Source organism: Atractosteus spatula, chromosome 4 (assembly GCF_055471065.1).
Source record: "Atractosteus spatula isolate fAtrSpa1 chromosome 4, fAtrSpa1.hap1, whole genome shotgun sequence".
NCBI classification, from domain to species: Eukaryota; Metazoa; Chordata; class Actinopteri; order Semionotiformes; family Lepisosteidae; genus Atractosteus; species Atractosteus spatula.
Window position 1 is genome coordinate 4,527,536 of NC_142709.1, and position 25,915 is coordinate 4,553,450.

Here is a 25,915-nt window from a genome sequence, read left to right on the forward strand (position 1 = left end):
TTTACTTTCTCGTCTGTTATTATTGTGCTATAATAAACTTATTACAGTACAGTAGTGCTAGATTGATACTAGTAATAAAAATGACATAAAAAGTAACGAATATGCACTGTACTAAGAATGAGAAAAATGAACCATAATGTAAGGTTAGCTATGATATCATTGCATTGATCTAAAGTATTTGTTTTCACATGAATTATACGGTGAAAACAGTTATTTCTTTAAGTCTCCAGTACTCATTTTCATTACAAATATTAACTACCAATAATTATTGACACTATTCCTGAAATAGTTAACTGTTATAACAAAATATTACTGTGGAAATGCAAACTCACCATTCATAAAAACCTTAAGGTACTAAATCCTTATGAATACCAAGGTTTTACTGTACTGTATGTAATTTGCAGTAAAATAAATTCTAATTAATTAACATGTAATAGCGTAATGATCCATATATTATATTATAGATCTAAATAGTATATTATCTAACTGCATATTATGGCTTTTGACATGTAAACTATTTTTTCAAGCTATCAAGCAAAGGGTTTGATATAGTTAAAATCTTGTTTACAACTTTCAAATTCCCCTATAAAAAATTCTTACAGAAGAATTACCAATTGACCTTTATTTAAAGAAAGTAGCCTTCCACTGCTGAATTCGACAGTATAAAGCAAGTGTACTGTAATTGCTCCCTCACAGGAAAAAAAAAATACATAAGTTGATATAAATGTTGTGATTTCATAAAATGAAATACAAAGGTACAGTATATGGATCTTAAAGGATGCAATCAAAATTTTTTAAAAAATCTTTGCACAATCATATACAGTATGTACAGTAGTTAATGTTATTACTCCTATTACACTGAATGGCCCAGCCAGTTGTTTCTTCATGAGGACTTTACTTGGCTGTTAGAAGTCGGTGCTCCCTGTGAGAAAGCAGTTTTGATTAGGTAAATAAATCAAGCTCCCTAGAGTACCACTTCACAAAAGATGCCCATTGCTATCAAAAAGCTGTATGCAAATGAAGAAGGCTCTCAGTGTAATTATTACATATCTTGCAGCAGTTAATATTATGTAGTCATGCTTTCATTTTCATGCCTGGGTGCAAGGAAATGCACCATTTAGCAATGCAGAAACATGTCATGTAAGCCGGCTATCAAACCAGTTAATCTGTTGGTGCTTGGGAGATACTGTACATCACACGTTATTAGTTTATTATATCATAAATATTACTGAAAGGTAATAATGAGCAATATCATCAAAGAAAACTTGTTACAGTCTGTAGAGATAATAAATGAAAAGTAATGCAATTGCCTAGTCTATAAAAACAACATGGTTATCAACAACATTTACAGTGCAATTTTGGAACTTTTTTACAGTGCAAATATTTTAATACATATCTGAATATGTTCCATATGCTGCTGCCTGAATAATAATGTAGCATTATTATGATACGTATTGGAACAATATACAGTTGCTAAGGGTGTGCTTGGCTTCTACCTCTACAAATGAGCAGTGGAAAAATTTCTTCCCCGGGTTTCTACAGCATTTCAGTGATCATGCCGGAATGAAGTTTGCAAGTTTTAATCCTTTTATGCTCTTATGGACAGGATTTTCTGTGGCATTTACGATACTTGTGTGTTTAAAAGTTTACTCATACATCATGCTGCTAAGGTTTTCTATTAGTTTAGTAATAAAAGTTTTACAGTTTGACCTCAGTACACGTATTGATGAGGACGTCACTAAACTGCAGGAGCGCCGTGCTCCACTTGTCATATGTTCAATAAATCCATCTCATCTGCTGGCAATTTAATGCCTTATTCAAATCTATGGGCCTACACAATACTGAGGAATTTTGGGAGGTGCTTACCATGCAATCTAGGAGAGGCGGCATGTCAAGAAGGTCATCTTATCAAAGCTTTTTTTTCCTTTCTGTGATGTAGGTGACTTTACTGTGCACTTGTGTTTATAATTCTCTTTCAGCTGAGAGGTCATACCATAGTGTATGCATAGTGGTTTCTGGCACTGCGATGAGGATCTTTATAAGGGTGACTAGCAACCTCTTATTACCATTAGAGGTTGCTATAATATTCTTAGCGACCAAGCTAAAAAGGGAATCCACTGCACTCCTTAAAATGCACCCAAACACACATAATGACGCCATTAAAAGTGCAGTTACATCTCTCTGAGTGACTCGGCCCTACAGGACGCGGTTGTCTGTATGAGCATATCGCTTTGAAATTTCAGCTTAATGAAAATGAATCTTTTGATTTTTAAAAACTAGCACAGTGTGCATTCAGGACCAAAATATGGGGCACTTCTTCACACAAAAGTACTGTTGTTGTCCAGAGATTTGTTAAATCTGGGATCTTTCAAGAGAAAAAGATCTATGGATCAATAGGCCCTTCTAATGAATAGGATAAAGTCTGTATGTGGTGCACCAGCTCCAATGATGCTGAATTCGGCCTAAGCAAACTTCTCTTGGTCAAATATACAAAGCCAGCACTGTGATGAACAAGGGGATTATAGGTGTTGTTTCTTAAGAAAAGACAAATTGACATCCAGTATCTTCCACAGTTTGAAGAAAGATTTATGGCTTACACTAATGAATGTATCCCATTAAAAATCTTTACCTAATTTTGTTTAAAATCCAGTTAGACAAATGTCCAAACAATTCCATGGTCAAATTCACGAAACAACATCACGCATGGACAGCTTGCCTATAGAAAACTAGTCCAATAAATTGTGACTTAAAGAAATCCTTTGTCTTTCGCTCTTAGTATTGAAGTCTGAGAGACCACAACGATGATCACACTTGACCCCACAATCCCCAGTGTACTCTACTCAGAATAATAACCTTATAAATATAAAATTAGTGTTTCTTGTTTATTTTTTGGGATAAACCGTGAAAAAGATTCTGCAGTCTGGGCAGAATTTATGCAAATACGATCTCAAATCTGCCATGCATCAAAGGCACATAGGAAAATGGAATTCAGAATAAGAGTCTTTTTTTTTCGGAAACTGTGTAGTCACTTCTTCTAGCTTTCATAGCTGTAAATATTGTTAACCTGGTAACTGTAAAACATTACAGCACTGTTTGAAAATCTCTCTTTTCAAAAGACATACCAACTCCAGCATCCTTAGGTAACAATTTGTAGCTCAAAAGAGCAATTTAGATGTTTAGTGATGAAGAAGCTAGGCGTGTGTATGCAAGTCCACCCGAGGCGTGGACGGGACGAGGGGTGGAGCTTCTCAGTGAGACTGTGTCTCCAAGGGCCTGCAGTCATGTGAACGGCGGCAGCTGTGGGTGGCCTTACGGTGGGATCACAAAGAGCACTCACCTGCCTCTCTCTGGAGGGTGAGACAGAGCAGGCCCGGCAGGACAGACAGGGGGCGCAAGAGAGCGCTTTCCTGTAGCCGTACTCCGTGGGCTGGGTTGCCTGCGTGTGGTGAAATGCAGCCAGGTGATCAGCTAGGCTGGCCACTGCGTGTGTTGGTAGAGTAACTTGCGACTCGAGCAAACAAAACAGTTTTATGCCATAAGGGACCGGAGTACAAGCAACAATTCTGGAGGGAACCGGGAGTGTGAACAGTCCCTGGGCTGTTCTGGGAGCTGAAAGAGACGGCTGTTTGTCGTGTGATCACAAGCCCCACTGTGTGTTTCGCTGTGCCTGGACTGAAGGGGCTCCAGTGATGCTGAAGACTGACTGAGGAATGGGAAAATGAGCTCAAAGGTAGGGTGGTCTGAGGAGGAAGATGTGGTAACAGCATGGACCCCCTGAGATGTACAACACCAGAGTTTTCAGACAATTTAGTTGAGTACTTCTTGCAAAACATGTTGGTAATAATTTATTAATTTGAGGTCACAGCATTTGTTTTAGCATTATTATATAATATAAATGGCATATATATTATGGCCTACAATCATGACTCGTTATGCTCACATAACTGAATGTCATTTGTGTTTGTCCCTATAAAGCATCATGCATGTGATTCTAATGTCTTGTGTAGCAGGTATGAAGCCATTATGCAGCAACATTCATTTAAAGCTTCACCACTTATTATTATCCTACCATTTTCATGAAAATTGGACTGCTTAATATTTCATTTTGTGTTATGGTGCAATTATGAAAACATGAATATGAATTTTGTCTAATTCATTTGAATTTTTTTTATCTCAAAGTAATTTTTACACTAACATGCAAAAAGGGCACTTAAGCTCAGCAATCTCTCTGTCATTAATGTATATATATATATGTCCTTTATATTTTCTAGAATGTAATGTGGCTTTTATTAAATTAAAAGCTCTTTTTTATTCATATAATAACTATTTCAGCTGTTTTCCCCCACCACCTTATTTTACTGTATTAACTGGGATTTCAGGGCTTTTCTTAACAAGATTAATACCGTTGTTGGTACAACATAATGTGTCTACATAAACAAGCAATGGATTTTAATCATCTCAGCTAAACATTACCCAGGAGAACACAATGAGATTATATAATAGGGACAATTCATATATGGGAGCTTGTGTTGTAATGTTATTGAGTTTCTTCATAGTAAGAAAAGCAGGATTTTGTCCTTTCATTTTTCCTAAGTCTAACACCTGTTTAATATTTAATGGCTCGTATTAAGTCTGGTTTATTAGTATTACTGTAAGTCAGGTTGCGCTATCTTTCTGTTCATTTTTATTCAGTATTCCTCCCCCTCTACTGTATGCAACAGTGATATCTGACAGGTGAGTTGCTTGTAAAAATTTAAGTAAGTTCTTTTTATATTTATATTGAAATCAGTTCTCTTGTCCATATGCCATACTACTACTAATAATGATAATGATGATTATAGCAGCCAAAATATTGTGTTTCTTATTTCCACTCTTCAGAGTGGGATGAAACTTTGCTTGCTAGTTTGCAGCCAACGCAGTCTGAAGCAGCTCTCTGCTCAAACCCCCGCCATAGTAATAATATTTTATATAAAACCGTTCATGATACATCATATCAAGGCACTTATCAGGCACTTGTATGCCACTGACTTATACTGCCTGTGACACACACTCTATAAATAAAAAAAATAAGATTTCAGATCAGATTACAGCACATAGCCTATATGTAAAAGAGTTTTATGTATAGTATGTATGAAAAGATTTGCTCAAGGCTTTTTAACTCCACCACAGTTTAGTTATTCAGCCTTATGCACAGAACATACAGTAGGTTTTCCAGCAGTAGTTCAATTTTCTTAGGCAACTTGTCAGGACAGTTTTGCTTTATTGCTCTTGTGCTACCAATACTACAGAAAAATACAATATACTGTAGGTGTACTTCACCTTGATAGTGGGATATTTTTTTTTCCTTGTCAGTGTTATCAATCTTTGTCCCATTAGTGTAATTAGTAAAGTGTATTTCTGTCTGTTTTCCTGGCCCTTGACTACTGATCAGACTATCCCCTAAACATGGAATCACACAGAAGGACTGAGTTTGACTTCCAGGCTAAAAGATCGCTCAAGTGTTAAAGATCAATGTGTTCTCTGTAGTGATACATCTAATAATACAACAATAAAGAGCCCAATTACCTTTTTATTATTTATTGTAAATCATTACAAAAGATAACCTGCTATGCTGCGTCTTTAAATTCTGAGGGATGTCTTATTATGAGACGGAGCCAGGTTTAAAACAAGCAGGGAAGAACATGTGTGACTGAATAAATAAAAAAAAATAAGCCAGATGAAGTAATATGATGTGAAGCAGCACCAGGTCTACACCGGCTTTCTGTAAAGGGGGAGCTTAATATAATCCTAGGTGTTGCTTTGGGTGAAATGATGGGTCCAATTGTATATGTACATTATGTACTGATTTTGCTCAGTAAGGCAAACTCCTGGAACATGGTCATTGTCTGAGACATATAAGCTTGGTTGTGAAATGAAGCATCTTGAGATAATCTTTTGACATTAGTCTGATGTTTGAACCTCCTGTTCAGAACATCACTCAAATGTCCTACACTCTGCTCTATAGTTGTCTGATCCACAGAGATTAGTTGACAGTTCTGACTCATCCCAAATTGGTGATTACAATTCCCTGCGTTCTGGGGTACTATACAGAACAAAGTGCAACATGTTCAGAACATACAGTAGCAGCTACTGTTGGAACTTAAGCCCTGGTGTGATGCTCATACTACTCCTGTCCTGTTCTTGAATGTGTGCACTGTATCCTGTTAAGGCCAGGACTTTATCATCTTACTTATACATTGACAAGGCTTTACTGACAGCTCCCCATACATACAGTAGCTGATGTTTTGTAGAGTTATATACTTGACCATATTCTTTAGTCTTCGGACATATTCTTTAGTCTTTCATGTGTCCCTAAGATCAGCCTGCATGCTCTGGGTGATACAGTCTAAGAACTTATAGTCTGGAATGCACTTCCACATAGTAAGAGAAAATCTGACTGGATGGATGTTTTACTACTGTATCTTGCCCCACACCACATTTGGTTAAAATGGCTTTTAGATTTGTTTTCTATTTTATGGTTTTTATTTCCAGTTTTTACATACAGTACAATCACTTCTGGAATGTTCTCATGCAAGGCAGTTTATAAACTAAACATCATGATATTATAGTTCTCTCTGTGAATTTAAGTTGATTGGTGTGAGTGAGGGTCCAGAAAGAAAATGTTAGAAAGTCCACAAGTTTCTTGGCAGCAATTGATAGAACTGCAAAACCGTTGAAAATCGAGAGCAATTTTGTGCTTCGACTGTTTGTTCCAGGTTCATTCACTCCACCCAGCCGACATTCCTGTTTTCAAAATCCCATTACTGGCAGTTAGATAAAAAAAATAGTTTTGCTACCACCGCTACAGGTATGTGTAAGAGAATGTACTAGAAATCTAACTAATGTACGTATGACAACACGTACTCTTCACTTGGCCCAGAACATCGTGTTAAGACTTTTTTTTGCAGGTGCAATCCCAAATCCCTAAGATGCTTCAGGCATCAGTTTCCTCCTCCTCATATGCACAGCAGCAAATATCCATTATCTGTTAATATTCTGACCACAGACAAAAGAGCCTCCTTTAACATGTCACTGAAAGGCCATTTTCCAAAAGGCAATACATTATGTAGCGCTGGGAAGTCTGTTTGTTTGATTGCAGTTGCACTCTTCCTAAATTCCTACCAGTTGTCGGGTCACCTGTATAATGAAGACCAGCTGTGAGGATCTTGGATTTAACTCGGTTTTCTTTACCTCTCCAAATGTGTTGCACAGTCGTAAACATTAACAGCATTATACTACACCAGTGCTTTCTTTGTTTTACAAGTGTGTGAAGTGTGGGGCTGTTGTTCAAGGGAGAAGACTGAATTTACACTATGACAGAGAAACAGATCAGTAATATTGTCATTGTTGTGATCTGTGTGAGAGTTAATCTTGGATTGAATTCTCCTGCAGTGGAGATTCTGCAATCAAGCAACCTTAGTTATACATTATGTATTAGGCAGCCCTCTAAATCTCAGCATCCTACTGTACAGTACATAATGATAATGTTCAGGAAAGAAATTTACATTTATACAGTATATGGGCCTGGATGTTATCAGTAATATTGTTTCTATCTTTGATGAGCATTGTTTTATAATTTCTTGGTCCAGATCACTGTTTTCACAGCCCAAAGTAACAGGTAGAAAAACAAGACTCTTTATTTTGCCATTCTTGAACAAACTCCCATAGCTAACCAACACCACTTCACATTTCAACAAATCAAGGTTTTCTCTGTCCCAGGAAGTATGGGTCAAGACCTCTGACGTGCTTTTGGAAAGCGGAATCCTTTTTGCTAGCTGTATGCCAGCGTCACAACACAGCTTTCTCTCTAACTTGTTTTAATCATTTTATTTCAGCCAGCGTATCGCTCACAGTGGTGACCTCAAGGTGAGAGCTAAATGGAAGCCTTCAGTATAAATGTTACGCTTTGTTGCTGATTTTATTACAGACTTTATCATACAGTAAAATGTTCAGAACATGTCAGTCAGCTGATGTAATTCTCAGTGTAACCTGAAAGGCAAAACCTACTGCAAAAAAAAACTTCACTTCAGGAAGGGAACTCAAAGAACTGAATTAATCCCTGCATCGTTCCACGTCTTCTGTCAGTTACCTTTCTGTTGTACTTGATGTAATTTGGTTTATAATCTTCAGCTCTTTTGTACTGTAAGTCACCCTTGGTTGTTTTTCTATAGTTTCATTGTTTTTTTATAATAATAATAATAATAATAATAATAATAATAATAATAATAATAATAATATATATTAGTGATGTTTTGAAATTTACAGTATATAAATGACCCTGATTAGAAACATACATGTCCATTTTTTATGCAGAGTGTTCTGTCATCTGCATTTCCAAGAGTATAACACTTCTGATTGCTGTTGTTTTAAACATATATTTGAATTTGTTAGGTTAGATTCACAGAATGGATTTGTAGAACACAATCTATCAAGGCTGAAATTCAGGTAACTTTGTTTCCAAAGTTTTCATATTTGTTAATGTCCTTATATTATTGATCATTACGGCAGCCAAAGTACGCCAGAATGCTCACCACACATCAATTATCAGTGGGGAAGAGAACAGAGTAATGAAGCCAATTCATCGATTGAATCTAAATTTAATAAAATCTGAAAAGCCACTACTGAACTGCTGCAGGACAGCATCACAATCAGACAGACTACGTTTTTTTTATTCTGGTAATTGTGAAGACAACCTAACTCCCCTAGAAAGGAAAAAAAGTGTCTACAGTGCAGATCTAACACTATGCGTTTCCCAGATCAGGAGCAAATCCCACAGCTGGTAGAGAAAATACTTTGGCCAAGACAGCACAGCTGTGTTTCTGAAGCCATGAAGTTTTAAACACCTCACAAGACTACAATTGCTGTCCTGGAGCTTACCTCAGGCTTTTTATTTTCATTCATTCCAAGTTTAAGGCAGGACTATATGACCTACGGTATGTCATTGATGAGATTCCTCACACAAGAATTTGACTTGTGAAATTTACACTCTGTGTGCTGTTGAGAAGGTACACAGCAAGGATGAATTGCTTCAGCATTTGTCATATCACTGTGGTAAACATTTCGTGGAAAACATCAAGAAAAGACAGCTTGCTCAAGGGATAACATTTTATCTACATATATTTGTTTTAAGCCATTGTTACATTGCATAAACCTGCTGTTGAAATGGCTTTGTTTCCCATTGCAGCTCAGGTATCACCTTCTCCAATCGAGAGGTGTTACTCTTGGTCATTAGAGTTTGAGATTCAAAGATAATTGCACATTCTCACAAATAAACCACAGGAGACTGATAAAGGAAGTGTGTTTCGTCATTTTTAACAAGACACTATGTAATTCTGTGTTGTAGAAAACTTTCAGTTGAGCTCACTTCAGAATAGTTCAGAACTGTTATTTGAAGGAAAGAAGCTTATATCAAACAGCAAATTCATTAATACGGGAGATGAATAATAGAAATGGATCACAGAATAAAAATAAAGAAAAAACAAATACAATTCATTGCCTGTACTTATAGTAGAATTTTGGGAGGAGAAAAACTTAAAATAGCAGAACTGGAAAATTCATCAAAGTGCTAAGACATCAGGAGGCCATTCTCTTGTTCCAACTCATTAGGTTTAATATAAAATATGAAGAGCTGTTTGGCTGCGTATTTAGTACTTACTGTTTCAGTCCCAGAAAGCATCTCATTAACAGGCTTAATGAGAGCAAAGCACAATGTTTCAGTGATAGAATGTGAAAAAACTCTCATATGCCACAAGCTTACATTTCTTATCATGCAAGTGTTGTCACACCTTTTGTCATTTCATATTAAGAGGTTTCACATGGAGAGTAAAATGGGAAAGTGAGTGCTAACATTGTCTATGGGTTTATCTCTCAGGGTACAACAGACAAATAGATTAATGGGATATATGAGCTAAATATTAATTAGGGATGAAGAAAAAACCAACACTGTATTAATGTTTGGTTACAAATGCATAACCCCTTCACGGCTTCAAAAATAATCTGTATTAAATAAGTTTGCAAACAAAGACCAAAAGAAATCAAGCCTGCAAACTATATGATGAGAAAGAAAATGTTTACATACAGTAATTGTAAAGGAAGTCAATGGCCCAGAAAAAAATGTCTTGCTACAGGATGAGTCCCATAGCTCAGGAATCTCTGATTCAAGCTGTGGTCATTCCTAATCTTCTGTAAGGTATTGCAGAGCTTGTACAGTGTGTTAGATTACGAATAGCCCTGAAAAGTGTGTGTGATACAAGTCTCCACTCTCCCCCTGCAGGAGCTGTAGCAGCAAACTGAGTATATTGCTAGTTAAAAGCATTGGAGATTTAAAGTTGGTGGTGTTTGTGGAGGTAAAATGCAAGTGTAGAAACTTACAGTACTGTACAAGACCAAAAACCCTCTGATGCGCTACCCTGAAGAATATCATTACCTCAAAATTAAATTTCATAACCCATACATTACTGTGATAATCCATTGCCTCTTGAGCAGAGATACACTGATAACCCACAAAACAGAAACTCGTTCCAGAGAGAATCCTCAGAATTGTGAAACGTGCTCCTAACTCAAGATTCAATTATTGCAGCAGCAATCACTTGATTAACAAGCATCTGTAAGAAAATTAGAAGGACACTCTTTCACTCATCTTGCTTGATCCATTTTTAGCTGGCTTGTTAGGAATTACGTGTTAGTGATGACAAATGAATATCATCAAAGTTCTGAAAATCTCCTAGTAAATCAATATCTCCAAGATTCCCTGAAATTTTTATTTTCCTCAGCTCAGTTAGGAAGAATCTGCCTTACCAATGTTCAGTACTAGTATACCATTCTCAAACAAACCCTGACAACTGCGAACCACAAAACGCATGACAGAAACACGACTGCATCCCTAACATCCACATCACAGCGATTGGTAACTGCAAATCTGATCGGGTATCTTTAAAGTCCACCTTTTCTAAAAAATCAACCACCTGCACTATGACACCAGCTGCAGTACGTCAGAGTTCAGGTGTGGCAAGGTCCTCAGAACGTACTGCAACACCCACTAACAGCAGGGATCATATAAAAAAACTTCCTTCACAAGACAACTACAACAGGAAAACAAAACCAGGAGAGACGCGTCTGCCCCTAATCCAAATCCGCACACGTGAAAAGGCAATTTATTGTAATCCATTTGAGTACTGCCCAGAGTTCTCTACCTTGAGGCGTTCTTTGGCTTTGCTGTGGTCCTGACTCCCAGAGTCTGCCCCCGTTTCTGCCAGAGTGCGTTCTGCCTCGCTGAGCCACTGCGTTAAACTCTTCATGTCGGCATGGAAACGACGCCACTTCTCAGCAGACTTCTCATACCGCCTAAATTGGGGAACGAGGAGAGACAGGTTAGGGTAAAACAGGGTAACCAAGCAGCGTCCACGTGGCTTCACACTGGCGGGTGAGCAATTTCATGGAGATGCTGATGTGAATATTCACCTCTTCACAAAGTTAAAAAACACAAGACTAACTGGCAATACAGCACTTAAAAGCATGGAAACATCATACACATTTTTTATACATTTTAGCCAGTACAGAGGGAATTGCAGATTGTATTCCCTGGTATCTAGGGAATACAAAATAGAAGGTTTTGAAGAATAGTGTTTTGCTAGTTAGGAGTTATCTCAAATGGTACGAGATGTACTGCGTATATACTGTATATGTAACACTGTATATCTGGGGAGTTCAGCGAGTCTTGCACACAATTTCACTGGCACTTTTCCATCTACTCGTTTTATCTTACTTGTAAAGTCAAATGCTGTACTCAGGATAGATACATTATTGAAACAAATGCCATTGCCAAGAAGGTTAAAATCTCTTTACAGACAGCAGAATAAAAGTCTAATCCATTAAATTATCAGACACTTATATAAAAAAAATCACACTTGTTACTGAAATAAAGGTTGGAATTACAGCAAAGTCAGATATGATGACACTGCTTCAGTAATTTAGGAAGCATTATTTCTGCCACAGCAGATACAGATTGTTGTCCTTAAGCTTTACTTTGTACTGAGATCATTTAAACACATCATAAAAAAAGATCTAATAGTATATTATATCTCTAAACATGAACCTCACCTACAGGGAGTGGTCTTATTTATATTGAGTAAATCATGTAATTGTATTGATTTTTCATAACATTTTATAATTATATTAATACTTTCATTAGTAGAATTTGAGTTTCTGAATGCTGAATTTCGCTGCATTTTGATTCTTGGTGAACCACACACAATCAACCAAAAGTGCTTAATTAGTGGGTGTTCAAGGTGAATTAATACTTTCAGAGTCTGTTCCTAATACAAGCAGAGCAAGCTATGAGGCTACTGAACTAAATGAGCTCCACAGGCTGAATGTTCTCCTCTTCTAGCTGGCTTTTCTGCACTTAGATATTGTAATAGCAAAGCAGTTTGTTATTCTACATTAAAATAATACAGTTGTAGTATCAGTAAAGGAAAGCTTTCATCAGAAAGTAATGATTTTTTCAACTTTACTGGTCTTCTTAAAAATACTCTAAATAAATTTAGAGTATAGAGTATAATTAATAGAGCATATCTGTTTCATGGAGAAGTGTAATCAGTCCAGCTGATAATAGTATTCTTATTTCTCTGTCCTAATGTTAAGTTTAATGAATGGATTTTTATACATGAAATGCAGAGAGCACATTCCCTTTGAAATGCTAGACTGATTGTGGTTTATTGGGCTGAAAGAAATTTAAAATTAAAAAATTTTAATCAGCGATGCACAAGCACGATCATCCAAGTCCATCAGTGCTCCAAAAAACAGTGACATTTAATTTCAGACTATGCTTAATTTTCATGGCATTTGAATCCTCCATCAGCAGAAGTGGTGGTAACACCCAGCTGTGTTTAAAATTAAAATATTTCCATTTCAATTTCAATCTTTTATGAGCCATGGCTCATGTTCCATGTTTAAGAGCAATCGGTTGGTACAGTAACTATTATAATGCTTTGCATGTTCCTGTCTGATATATGAATATTTTGATGTTTAAGTTAGGTTTTCTTACCACTTTCTACTATTGATGTACTGTATAATCTTTACATGGTATCCAGATGTTTTAAAATCAACATTGTAAAACCAAATATAAGCCATTAAAGACTCTTTTTAATTGATCTCAATTTTAGGGCAGTTTTAGAGACGATTGTTTCCATTAGTTTAAATGTAAACATTTTTTCTTTGCCTTCACTGCAAGAAAAGACAGATTAAGACTGCGGTACCTTAGGGGTTTCCTGAGTTGCTCAACCAGTGAAGACACTCGCCAGAGCACAGGTTAAGCTCTACGATTCCGGGTTTGAAACTGGGTTCTTTCTATAGGAGACTATTTCCCCAAGCAGTGGCACACAGCCGGCTGAGAGCCGCTGAGGGTAAATTGTGATTAGATGTCCTGGCCTCTGTCAGCCACACAGCACCCCCTGTGCCGTACTGGGTACCTGTTCACGCCTCTACTCCAACCTGCACTGAACCTCCTGAACCACACAGACCTGCAGAGTCTGCCTATGCTTCCTCATTGTACCCTGTGTGCAGCCACAGGCTTTATAGCTCTTTACTGTCTACCCAATTGCATTTCACTCACACATTTCTGCAAAGTAAGGTATGTAGTTGTGTTCTAAAGGATGGGGTGGATACTTTACGGAATGTTGTTATAATCATAAAAAAGTTGGGCTGTATCAAATTCTGGTACTTGACACATGATATTTTGCTATTGAGTTATGTATTATAGAATCTCTGTGATGAGATCTGCCTTGACTGAATTGGAGAACTTCAGAGACAGCCTAGGAAAAATGTAAAAACACACTCAAATTTCTGAATGCGTATGTCTATGAATAATTGGCTTTTTACGTCGTGAAAATGTACCCATGTCCCATTTCAGGAAACAGACAAGGCCTCTGAAACGCTGAATATTTCAGAAAATATGAGCATTAATATATTTTTTAAACTGCCATATTTAAGGTATTGTTTAGCATTCATTAATTCATTGCTAGACCAGTTATAATGCAAATAAGAGAATGAAGACCTTCTGGAATGCACCATCTGAAAGATATTTTTTCAGGTGGTTCCATGTTAACCATTCTTAAAGAACACCAATGGTTGTTGGGAACTTTGCTCTGTCCAGCACTTACAGTGAAATAATACATTCGACTCACAGCTCACGCAGAGGTTAAGAATTCTGAGTAGTGCGTAAAGCCAAATTTGCGTATAGTCAAATTTGACCAAATAACCCTTATAAAAAACCCCTGCTAACTTCTAACCGCAATTCAAGATATTAAATATAAGAATAAAAACAGTAAATAAAAAACAGCTTCACGAATACAGTATGTCTCACGCTGTTTTGTGATCACATAAATGCTGGATTCATTCATTTCGGGCCCCAGTGGGTCACTGGTCACCGCCTGACTACTTTCACAGTTTAGGGCTCATGTCAGAGTTTTCTCACAGAAAGAAAAATGCAGACGGTGATGCTACTCAGCGAGAGAGCACAGAGGTACTGATGCCGGGTCTCTGAGTCATTCAGTGGAAATGGGGGAGAAAAGACTCATTTCACAGGAGACGACTGTATAGGCTCGCTAACTAGCTCTTGTGGGCATGCTTGACGGATCCTTCAGAGAATAACATGTTTTTTTCAATATTTTTGTTTTATTTTATGGACCCAGCCGCATAAAGTTGCAGCTGTGTAAGTTGAGAGCGTGTACGGGTAAGTTGCGAGTCGACTATGTGTTAGAAATGTAAGCGCTGCTTGTAATCTAAGGCACCGAGTCTGTTTATCTCCATAATCAAAACTGGTCCTGTGGGAAAGAGGCATCAAAAATACTCCTCATGGTAAAGAAATGAAGCGGAGAGCTTAGCTACCTTCCATATGGACCTAAACCCCGGAGGGATGATTTAGAAGAGCCAATCAAATGTAGCCAAGCACCCAGTGTAAACCCACAGGAAACGACATTCAGAATTAGAGGATTTCCCCCTTAACTGCACCCTTTGTTTTCTATCCATCGCCCAGTTTCCAATCCAACTGCATACATCATCTTGAATTCCCATTGCTTGCAAATTGAGAAATAATATTTTATGAGCAACTTTATTGAGTGACTTCTGAATATCAAAATATACTATATCATATATTCTGATTATATCCATGACTTCTGTTGCTTGTTCAAAGAATTGTAGCAAATTGGGTAAGCAAGGCCAACCTTTTCTAAATCCATGTTGACTATACAGTACCTTAGAATCTTACAGCCATATATCCTCTAGTTACGTTTCAGCTGCTATTTTCAAAAACCTTGTATATAACAGAAGTACGTAAGACTTAATTATTTGGCTGGGTTTTGATGGCCTTCTTATGGATAGGTGCTAAAGTAGCAAAGCAGGTACCTGTTTCAAGAGACTTGTTAGACTTTTGTTAACGGACCATGAAAACAGCTCTTGTTTCCTTAAGTACAGTTGGTAGAAAACCGCAGGGCTGTGGAGATTGGTGTATCGTACTGTAAGTGTCCAGTACCTGCCTCTTCCTATTTTAATAGTATTTAAAACAAAACTGTGTTTGCTCAGCCTGAGGCATGTTCTGTGTTTCATACTTTGTAAACATCTGAGTGAGATATCCATTTCCTACATCTGCTACTCCCCTGTTATCATTTTTGTCTGTCAGGAACTTTACTTTATCTTTCATTTTGTATAATGTTGGACATCAGGTTATAAAAACGGCACTCTGGCATCTTGAAAGGAGCACATCCTGGGGTCAGGGATGAAAAAAAACGACCTACAATATTCAGATCAAGTATAAGTGCTTTTTTCAAACACGCAGATTTCATTCAACTATTAATTGATTAAGAGTTTTGTCTGTATGCACATTTGTCACGGTATTCAAAAATACACCAAGAAAATAAACAAAGAAAGAAAGAAAGTGAAGAGGTTGCATTAAATGGCATTCTGACATTTCAAACAGCAATGTCCTCTACCTGTTTACTTTTAATGTCTAGACTAGTATCCTGGGAGGGAAAAAAAGATCAGAAAGAAGACAGTTCATGAACCCTTAACCCTGGAAGACAGCGCCGTCGATGGTGCTGAATTTAGACACCAGATACAGTACACAGTCTTGTGCAGGACATTCACATAGCTGCCTGCATCAGTTAACTCTTTGACTGCGTCTTGAGAAATGTATTCAGCGCCGTTCTCAGCAGTACTAGGATTGAAAGCATATTTCCTGACCGATAATAAGCATGGTGGAGGAAACAGCAGCTAGTGGATTCAGAGCTACTCCTGGTTTGCTGACTCTCTTATGTGTAAAAATGCAAAAAGACCTGTAGCCATTAATAGAAAATGAGAACAGTTAGACCATTTTGTAAACCATTAACCAATCAGCTCTTCCCGGCAGTCCATTAAGCAAGCAAGAAAAGAGATAGCAGTGAAAGCACCAGCCTGAGGGGGATCTGACACAGCTAATGTTCGCAGTGGTAACACTGATTGACATAGTTGCACAGAAGAGAATTTCCCAAAAGTATCTAGTGAGATCTTTAATATCGAAATGCAGGTCAGAACCGGCTTAAAAACATATAAACATGAACAGACAGACCATGAACGCGTTTCAACAACATTCCCTATTTCGGATGACATTCCAGAACAAGTCCATAAACTGGCCCGTCCGTGATAAAGGTTCCTATGGAATGAGTTCTCAGTTATGTTCTGTCCACTGGATTTCTGCATCCCACAATACAATCATAAGTGTTGAAATTATTTTAAGCTGGGCACAAAATGCACTGTTGTTACACTCAGTCGAGTTCAAAGGAAAATAAACCAGATTGTGGCACAAATTGTTTAAAACCACTCACTGCAAAAAGCATGTACTGGAGGAAAACAACGTTTATATTACTGAAAAGCAACACGTGCTGCAGAATTGTATGTCACCATGACAATGCCTTAAGCCCAAGTGCACAGTAATGAGCCGCTGCCACAGGAACACAGACCAGAGAAGAGTTTGGAGTTTTTAATTTTTCATTCCTCAGGAATGGGAGATTACTTTTCATTAAAGTTTGTTTTCCTACAGCATACATAGAAACCAATGATGGCTGAACTGAAACAAAACTGTCACCTAGTGTTCTGCTATTTGTAGATCAGAACCTTGGAGCCCGATCACAATCAGCTAGTGACATTACTGCTGAAACCTGCACCATCCTGGTCACATACAGTAGCTCAATCTGCTTTTGTACTGGTTGAACCACTCTAGCTATACAGGTTTGTATCTCCAGAAACAATTTTTCCCCTCTCAAACAGCAGTGCTGGTCCAATGTCAGCTCCACAATATTCATTGTCTGGGTTTATATACAGTACATGTCTGTTTTCACAGTCCCCACTTGGAATCATAAATTCTAAATTACAGACCTAAGTGTAGCTGCTCATGCATTTTATAATATGATACAACAAAGACTTTCTGTAGGTGTCATGTGTCTCTCTCTACCAATAATTAGTTCAAACAGATTTCTATTCTGGAGGTAAACTGTTTAACTGTCTTTCAGAAGAGGTCAGAAGCAGATCTAATTTAATCAGACTTGAAAGTAAAGTGGTGCTTGAAGTCTGTAATTATAATTATTTGGTAGTCAAGCCATTTGAAATTCAGCACAGAAGAAAACATCTAGTAAGAAGGGGAGAAAATTAAAAATAAAAATAATGTGCATTTATAAAAAATATAAACTAATAATATAAATACAAATGTAAATTGATTGCATCCTTTCAGATTTAGGTTTCTTAATTAAATATTGAGTTGAAAGCCCATACATTTCTAACACATAAACTTTATGAATATTCTGTTTTTAGATCTGACTCCATTGAAGTACTTCACTTTTACTTGTTTTTGTAGAACAGACGTAAGCACACATGGGTATTCTACTTGCAATCACAGGAGCCCACAGAGATGCTGAATGTCATTGGTGTTGGGGTCATGCTGTTCTCATTTCAGACCTGTGGCAGTAAATGCAGGATGCTATAACAATTAAATGAAACAGACATGCAGATATGCTCTTGAGTTAAAAATATCATCAGCAGGGCTTCAAAACTCGTAAATACTGCAGCACATGTGTAGGCTTTCATTTCCATCTGAATAGTGTGTGTCATGAAATCATAAAGTCTTTTACATCTCCTTTTGGTGTGTTTTGTGAATATTTGTTTAGAGTTTTTTTTGGATCATAGGTGATATTCATTTCAAAAACGTCCATAGAAAAATAGCAGAAATAGCAGTCTATCCCAGATGCCTCTGCAGAAATCTATTTATGTCCTCTGTAATCTCAAATTGAAAATTCAATATCTAAAAACCAAATTCAGCAATACGCTATATATACAGTATATACAGAAAAGAAAATTGGGGATAGAGCTTCTTGCAGATACGGACTCCCTGGCTGAAATGGGACTGAGCCCTTCATTAATCACAATGCTACAGACCACTGGCTAGGTGACAGACATCTTATTATGCATTCAGATGTGACTATACTGTATGTGTGTGACGCCTGAAAGTCTCAGAGACAAAAAGAGAATTCAATAGTGTTGGTTTTTTTTCCATATATATATTGGAGGTGCTAGCTTTAAATCTTTTAATATTTACCTAGACATGAAAGATTGCTCTGTCACTAGCAGTACAGCCATGTGGGGGTTTTTGCAGTCCTTTAGAAATTACCTGGAAGCTTCTTTTGGTTAAATAAGACCCTTTAGTAGAATTTCCCACTTAATTTATTTGGATCTGTCGACGTATACTTGAAAAAAAGTCAACTGGTTGATTTTTCTGAAGAACATTACATTTTTGTTTCCAGCTAGGTAGAATGTACAAAAGACAAAATCACATTTTCACAAGCACTGGCTACAGAGTACAGTAGCTCACATTTCATTCCTATTTAATTTGCACTAGATAGTATACCTCAAGAATTTTTCAAAGTGGGTTTTCTCCAGGTTTTCCACTTTCCTCTCACCTTCCAAAGCCGAGCTGGCTGGGTTAATTGGTGTCTCTGAACTCTCCGTGTGCGTGTGCGTGTGGAGTGGTCTCCACTGCAGGCTGTGGTTCTGCCTTGTGCCCTGTGCTTCCAGAACAGATGCCGGAGAACTGCAACCCTTGCCATATGCCATAGAAACATGTGGCTTTCTGCTAGTACATGCAAGCATTTTATCCTAAATAAAGGCAGCGATAATGTTATTTGAGTGCTTCCTCATTTCAATCTCAGGCATTTAAATATTTTAACGTATAATTTCAGAACTGTTTCTGACCCACAGGCCACGGCTGTCATATAATTGTGCCGGGAGAATCAAAACTGAGCAATACACCCATTTTCTGATGGTAATAAAAAAAAACAGCACCAGTGATTTTCAGAAATAGTCTTTTAGCAAAATCATTTTTCTTGTAACACAATTAGCCCGTAATGGATTACAAATATTGACTCCTTATTTCTAATTATTTTTTAAATTTTGTTGAGCGTGTTAAGTTTTTAATTCCTCCAGATGAACCATGGGCCTAATTCCAGTGTTATTTTTTAAATCTGTGTTCTTTTGGTCTGCAAGACCAAAATGCTGTTAATGTGTAATTTTACAGATTGAAGCAAGGAAAAAGCTAGGTATTATTCCTTTCTGTAAACTGCTGTGGTTTATTCTCAAAGCAGTATTCCGTTCCTTTGATGGAAGACAACTGCCTTGCAATGTAAGGGAAACAGTGGTGGGCCTAAAAGCTTTTTTGGAAGTTTTCCAGAATGCGTGATGCAGATATTCAGTCTTTCAAGGTATATTATTATTATGATGTGATAAAATAAAAAGTAATATATTATTATGTGATATAAAGTTATATATGTAATAAAAATAATTGTAGAATTGTAAAAAAAAACTTCTTAGTGCAATACTGCATAGACTGGCCATGGAAAATGTAGGCATAAACATGATGTAACATAAGATGTAACAAAGGTTCAAAAAAACATTCTCGTGATGCCAACGTCTCTGCTGCTGGATAGTGTCAAGGAGAGATCTGCGCACGATAGCATGCTTTAGAAGTTTCACAGGTTGAGAGGATTTAAGATAAATGACAGGGTCTACAGGGGCACTTTGAACAAGCACATTCTAATGAGGTGCTATTATTATAATGCTGCTCATTAGTTTTTAAACAATTTCGTTTTGCACAAAAGAACAACTAAATAAAAGCAACAGATACAAAGGTACATGTAGCATTCGTGTTCATGTTAAGAAAACAATAAACTGGGTGCACTCTGTTGAAGCAGATGCCTCAATCCCAGTTCCTGAGATCAGTATGCTTCTTGTATCAGATAAGCATGATAGACTGAGCAGCTGTTCTCTAATTTTTACATTATCGGAAAAGAGAAAACTTTCATTGTAATATTGCTGTGAAACTAAGCCACATTCAGTAGTTATATTGAAAAAGCAAGCTGCACCTGGAGGGATCTAATAATAATAACATCACTTTAGGGAGAGAGCCTGGGGTCAGAGTGCAGGGTCTGCCATTGTCCAGCACCCCTGGAGCAGTTGGGGTTAAGGGCTTTGCTCAGGAGCCCAACAGAGTAGGATTCCTCTGCCAGCTGCAGGATTTGAACCAGCAACCTTCTAGCCACAGGCACAGATCCTTAGCCACAGAGCCACCGCTCAGCCCCAAAGTGAGTTTGATAGGTCTTCCTATCATCACATAACGAAACTGGGCTCATTCAGGATTTGAACCCGGGACCTCTCACACCCTACGCGAGAATCATACCCCAAGACCAACAAGCCACACAATATGAGCCATACATCTACAGTATTTAATAGAGTTTAACCCAAATTTTCTTCACTGTTGGTTTTTATTTTATACAGAATATTACCATTTTGTTTTTCCCAGCATACAGCAAAAGGCATTTTAGGGACACAAAGTACCCAGATGATCCATTTTCCATAAAACAATGTATATCTAACAGAATCATATACAGTATACGCAGTTCAAGAAAATGCTGGTTACAATCTGCAGTGATTGTAAAGTATTTACTGTAGATTTTAACTTCAAACATGTGAAGGTTCACAATTGACCTTATTTTATGATTCACCGGGGAGAACATGCTCAGCTTTCTGGCACTCAGAATGCCTATACAAGAAGAAAAGAAAGTTCAGAAATCTCTTCAGTACTTACACCTGCCTGTCCTTGTACAACTTGTTCACTTTCTCCCAGTTGGTATCAAGCTGCCGGGCCGAGTCCTGGATCTGACTGTATTCCACAGGTGAGGCGTTCTGAAGGACAGCAGATCTCCTGCTCTGGGCATTCCCCACTGGGCCAGTCAGCTTGGTCAGACTGACTTTTGCATCCTGGGAGAAGACACAACGTGACAGTAATGCATGACAACACCAAATACAAAAGAGGAAGACAGCTGATGGGTCTCATGAAACAGCTTTAGCCTATGACCATTTGCACACGTGAAATTTATACAGTTAAGATAAGCACTTACAGTACTATTAGCTAAGCGATGAAACCTATTTCAATTTATTAGCAATACTTATGTCTTTAGCTATTCAGGCCTACCTGTTTTGTACAGATGTAATTCATTTTGCCTACTGCATATAGTTCAATATTTACTTTAGGGTTACAAAATTAAATGCTTACATTGTTTTTTTTTTCTTCGATAACTACTGAGTACATATATAGGCCATGTCTGAAAGACTGAATGACAGGATATATAAGACATTTTTCAGTGGTTTTTATATGCGTAAACAAATTATTCACTAATAGGCTTCAGAGCCCACCGAAGCAGTGCAAACCTTGTATAATGTCCAGGATATTATATTTTTTTATTGGTGTGGCAGATTCAGCAGATTATAGGTCTATGGGGAAAAAAATAGAACTTGGCTTCTAAATAACATTCACTTGCAAATGACTTATACTAAACTCAGGAAAGAATTGGAGAACATCCAGTCCAACCTTCCCAAGGTATTGAAAAATAAAAGTATTTATAATCTGCTGAAGCAACAAAGCCATATAAACTTTCCTTTAGGATATTTTCCAAATAAGTTGCCACAGTTAGTAAACCCTTACCTCCTGACGTGATCAATGAGCATTACAACACAGGCTTTGAAAGATTGCAACAGTCTACTTAGCTTTATGCAATGCGATCCCACATGTGCAGATGCTGTTAGCTTGTGGTCATACCACCTCTCTAAAGATTACAATCCAGCATTCATATGTTAATACCAGCAACAAGAAATGGTCCAAATCTTTTTCAATAATATGTAAAACACTTGAATTTTTCCTAAGGCTTTCCCAGGACACATTGAAAGAGGAATTATGCTAATAAGAAATTAACATGAATTATAGCCATTCTGATGTGCACATTTGCTGGGTTTAAGGAATTGGTAAATATATCACATGGTTAAGGACTGCATCTCCAGATACTGTACTGATACTCCATGAAGCTCACATAAACATCTGATGAACAAGATTCTGCTATACAGTAATGCCATTCATGCTATGAAGACAGTACTGACTTAACATATGACTAATTTATAGGAAATACAATTTGTATGCATCTTCCGCTGCAGAAACTACAATAAGATGCCAATAAATAATGCTCATCCAGAGATGAATGGGTCACCTGTTGACTTTAAAGACAGCCCCATTTAGTGTGACTGCTTTAAATTGCAATCACACTAAACAGCAGAGAAAAGCTATTTACTTTGTAAATGTTGTATTCAAAAGAACATTTTCTAAGTCTGGATTTAGCTCTAGGCCCTTGTTATTTACACTATAACTGCTGTCTAACACAATCTAGCATAAGACAAGCACAATTACAACTCAAAAGGGGGACAAAATTATATAAAGTATCCATTCAGTTCTGTCGCATTAAATTAAATGATTGATTAATTTCTTTTAGCCAGTGTCCTTCACTTTACATCATTTGTGCTAGAAGTGCATCTTATTTATTAAAATTAAGGATTGCAGTAAGAAAAGGACATTACTTCTAAGCATTAAACAAATTGAGGTTCCTTATGAATGTAACATAAAGAGGAAAATATACAGTAACTGATAACAAGAGACAGGGTATTTCTGTAAGGATAAGCTTTTTGGGCACCTATTGTGCTTTTTATGTTTTTTCTAATGGTTATTGATTTCTTAACATTCTTGCACATAATGTTTATTTTTGGCCATGTTCTGTAAAAGGTAACGATGATGGTATTGTCACCTTCTGACATATAACTTCTTCAGTCTAAATTAGAGTATTTTATTTTGCTACAGGTTTATTAGTCAACTCCTATAGGCTTTCCATTTAGCCAGTTAAGAAATTAGGCTTAAAATCTGTAAATTATTGTGAGGTATATGACTGCAAAAAGGTAAGCCTGTTGAAGTATATTTGTGCAACAATGCACAGCGTAAATAAACAGTTTACAACCCAGCATATCACAGCAAAGGCAAAATGAGAAGGAACAAAAACCCAGGAAAAAATTTACTGTGATAAATGATGCTAAAATACTTGTTGTTTCAGTGCTTTTGAATATCGTACCAAACAAAAGCTTATGTTAAGGGATGTTACATTGAAAATATGTAATGTACTCATCTATAATATGGGACGAAATTCTGGTTATAATCTTGAAGTAAAAGGGATGCAGATAACTTCATCTTTTTAATATTGACCTGATTGAAGCATTCAAAATCCTCAAAGGAACTATTGAAGTAGACCAACCCAATGAACTTCAGTTTTGGGAATAGTTTTGGCACTTTGTTTACACAAAGAGTTATGGGGGCCTAGAGACAAGCTATCCGGGCTATCCATATTATTGAAGCTGATACCTTGACCTCATTCAAGAAACAGCTTCCTTCCAGAAACATCTTTGGGTCAAATACTGTAGGTACTCACAACCAAATCAGTTGGACAGGGTTAATGGCATCCTTTCTTTTATGATCTTATTATTTGTTTTCTCAACATTTCAGAATTTTACACTTCTAATCAGTTAAAGTAAACTTTGCAAGGTAGATTATGTACAATGGGTGTCTCAAGGCTGTTGGTTAGATTTCAGTTAGAAAAAGACTGAAGGTCTGGTTAATTTTGTCTGCTGCATTATCTGACTTTGCTTTTAGATATTGTTTAGAGTACTAGACCAAGACAACAAAACAAATGTGCCAGTATTTCTCATAACTTGAGTAACTTAAGAGAGATCATATCCAAGTGCCCTCACTGTCTAGACTTTTTATGTACTATGTTTTAGTGGAGAAAAAGAAAATGTTACTGAGAGTAAATTTATGTATCTCCCTGTCAGGGTTTCCAAAATTAATGCTCCAGGGTAAATTTAAGACCCCAGTAAAAGTGAAATATGTTAGGATCCGTCTTTATTTGTTAACATGCAATTTGTTAGACAGGAACATACAGTAGATTCTTAATTCATTTAGAATAACTGAAACGTTTTTGCCTTTCCTGTACCATCTCTCCTGTATCTTTTGAGATACCTTGCACATGCAGCACTATTTGTATTATTTCCTTGGCAGAATTTGAGACCCGGAGTACAACAAATGAGTTCAACCATTACATCAATTAGAATTTGAGACACAGCAGAAGCAGTAAAGTAATTAACACATAACTGTTTATTTCAAAGGATGACTATTTTTACATATCGCATATATACTGTAGGCTTTAATACTGTTACCAACAATTCTTTAGCAAAATAGCTTGTTTTGTGATTGGTATTGCTGTTGTCAGTAACACTGATAGGTCCACAAAGGTTAAAAATATTTAACAGTGATTCAGATTTTCTTAATTACTTACAAACATATTTTTATGAAAATAATTATACAACTCACTGTATAATGAACTATATCAAAAACGATGGTATCTTATGCTACTGACATCATGTTACGGTAAAATCAATAAGCTATCTTGTCACACACTATTTTGATTTTTATTGACATTTTCATCTTTTTGACTCTTACAACAGTCACTTAATTTCAGGTTCATTTTCCAAGACGTACAGTAGTTCTGGTCACCAAGGTGTCTGCCTGTCTTCATTCTAGCTGAGCTCTACATCTCCCTGTAGCTCACAAGTGACAACCCACTGAAGTTCAGCAGGTGTGAGCCTGGCCAGTACCTGGGTGGGAGACCTCCTGGGAAAAACTAAGGCTCCTGCTGGAAGAGGTGCCAGTAGGTGGTACTAATCCTGTGGTCTGTGTGGATCAAATTTCCCCATTATAGTAATGGAAACACTATACAGCAAAAAAGGCGCCGTCCTTCGGATGGAATGTAAATCCCCCTGAACTTTACCAATGACGGCCTCCTTATAATCCCCATCTATGAATTGGCTTCATCACCCTGTTCTCCACACTGATAGCTGATGTGCGGTGAGCGTACTGGTGCACTATGGCTGCTGTACACATCATCCAGGTGAGGCTGCACACTGGTGGTGGTGGAGGGGAATCATAAAGCACTTTGAGTGGAGTGTCCAGAAAAGCACTATATAAGTGGAAGGAATTATTATTATTATTAGAGGTACTTATTTGAAATAATATTTTAATTTATACAGTATGTATAATCATCTATCTATCATGATCTATTAAAACATTGCAAATGTAACTTGAAATCTTTATCAATTTTAAAAGCTGAAAACGAAAACATTATTCTAATCAGCCACATTATTAGTTTAGTAAAGAGTTCAGTTAAGTAATCAAGAGCAACTGATTCTTATTACTTATTACAGTTATGAGTCCAGATGCTTGCCCACTAAGTTATGCCACCCCTTCTATTGTATATACTCTCAGTAATCAAAATAATTTTGCAGGCCTTTATCTTAATGAGTTGAAGCACAATTTACAAATGTCCAAAATAACTATAAAAAAGAAGGTAAGACAATATAGCCCTTTGCAAACCAGAAT

General features: G+C 37.0%; 1 protein-coding gene across 9 annotated transcripts in view; it reads right to left on the bottom strand.

Moving 5' to 3' along the window:
* Positions 1 to 25,915, bottom strand: part of dmd (dystrophin) — a 721,300-nt gene that overhangs the window by 337,724 nt on the left and 357,661 nt on the right. For all 9 annotated transcript variants that reach the window (XM_088914984.1, XM_088914986.1, XM_088914981.1 and 6 more), the window contains 2 exons: positions 21,200 to 21,372; positions 11,232 to 11,382 (listed from right to left, as the gene is read on the bottom strand). In XM_088914984.1, coding sequence (XP_088771110.1) covers positions 11,232 to 11,382; positions 21,200 to 21,372 — 324 coding nt within the window. The remainder of the gene's footprint in view (positions 1 to 11,231; positions 11,383 to 21,199; positions 21,373 to 25,915) is intronic.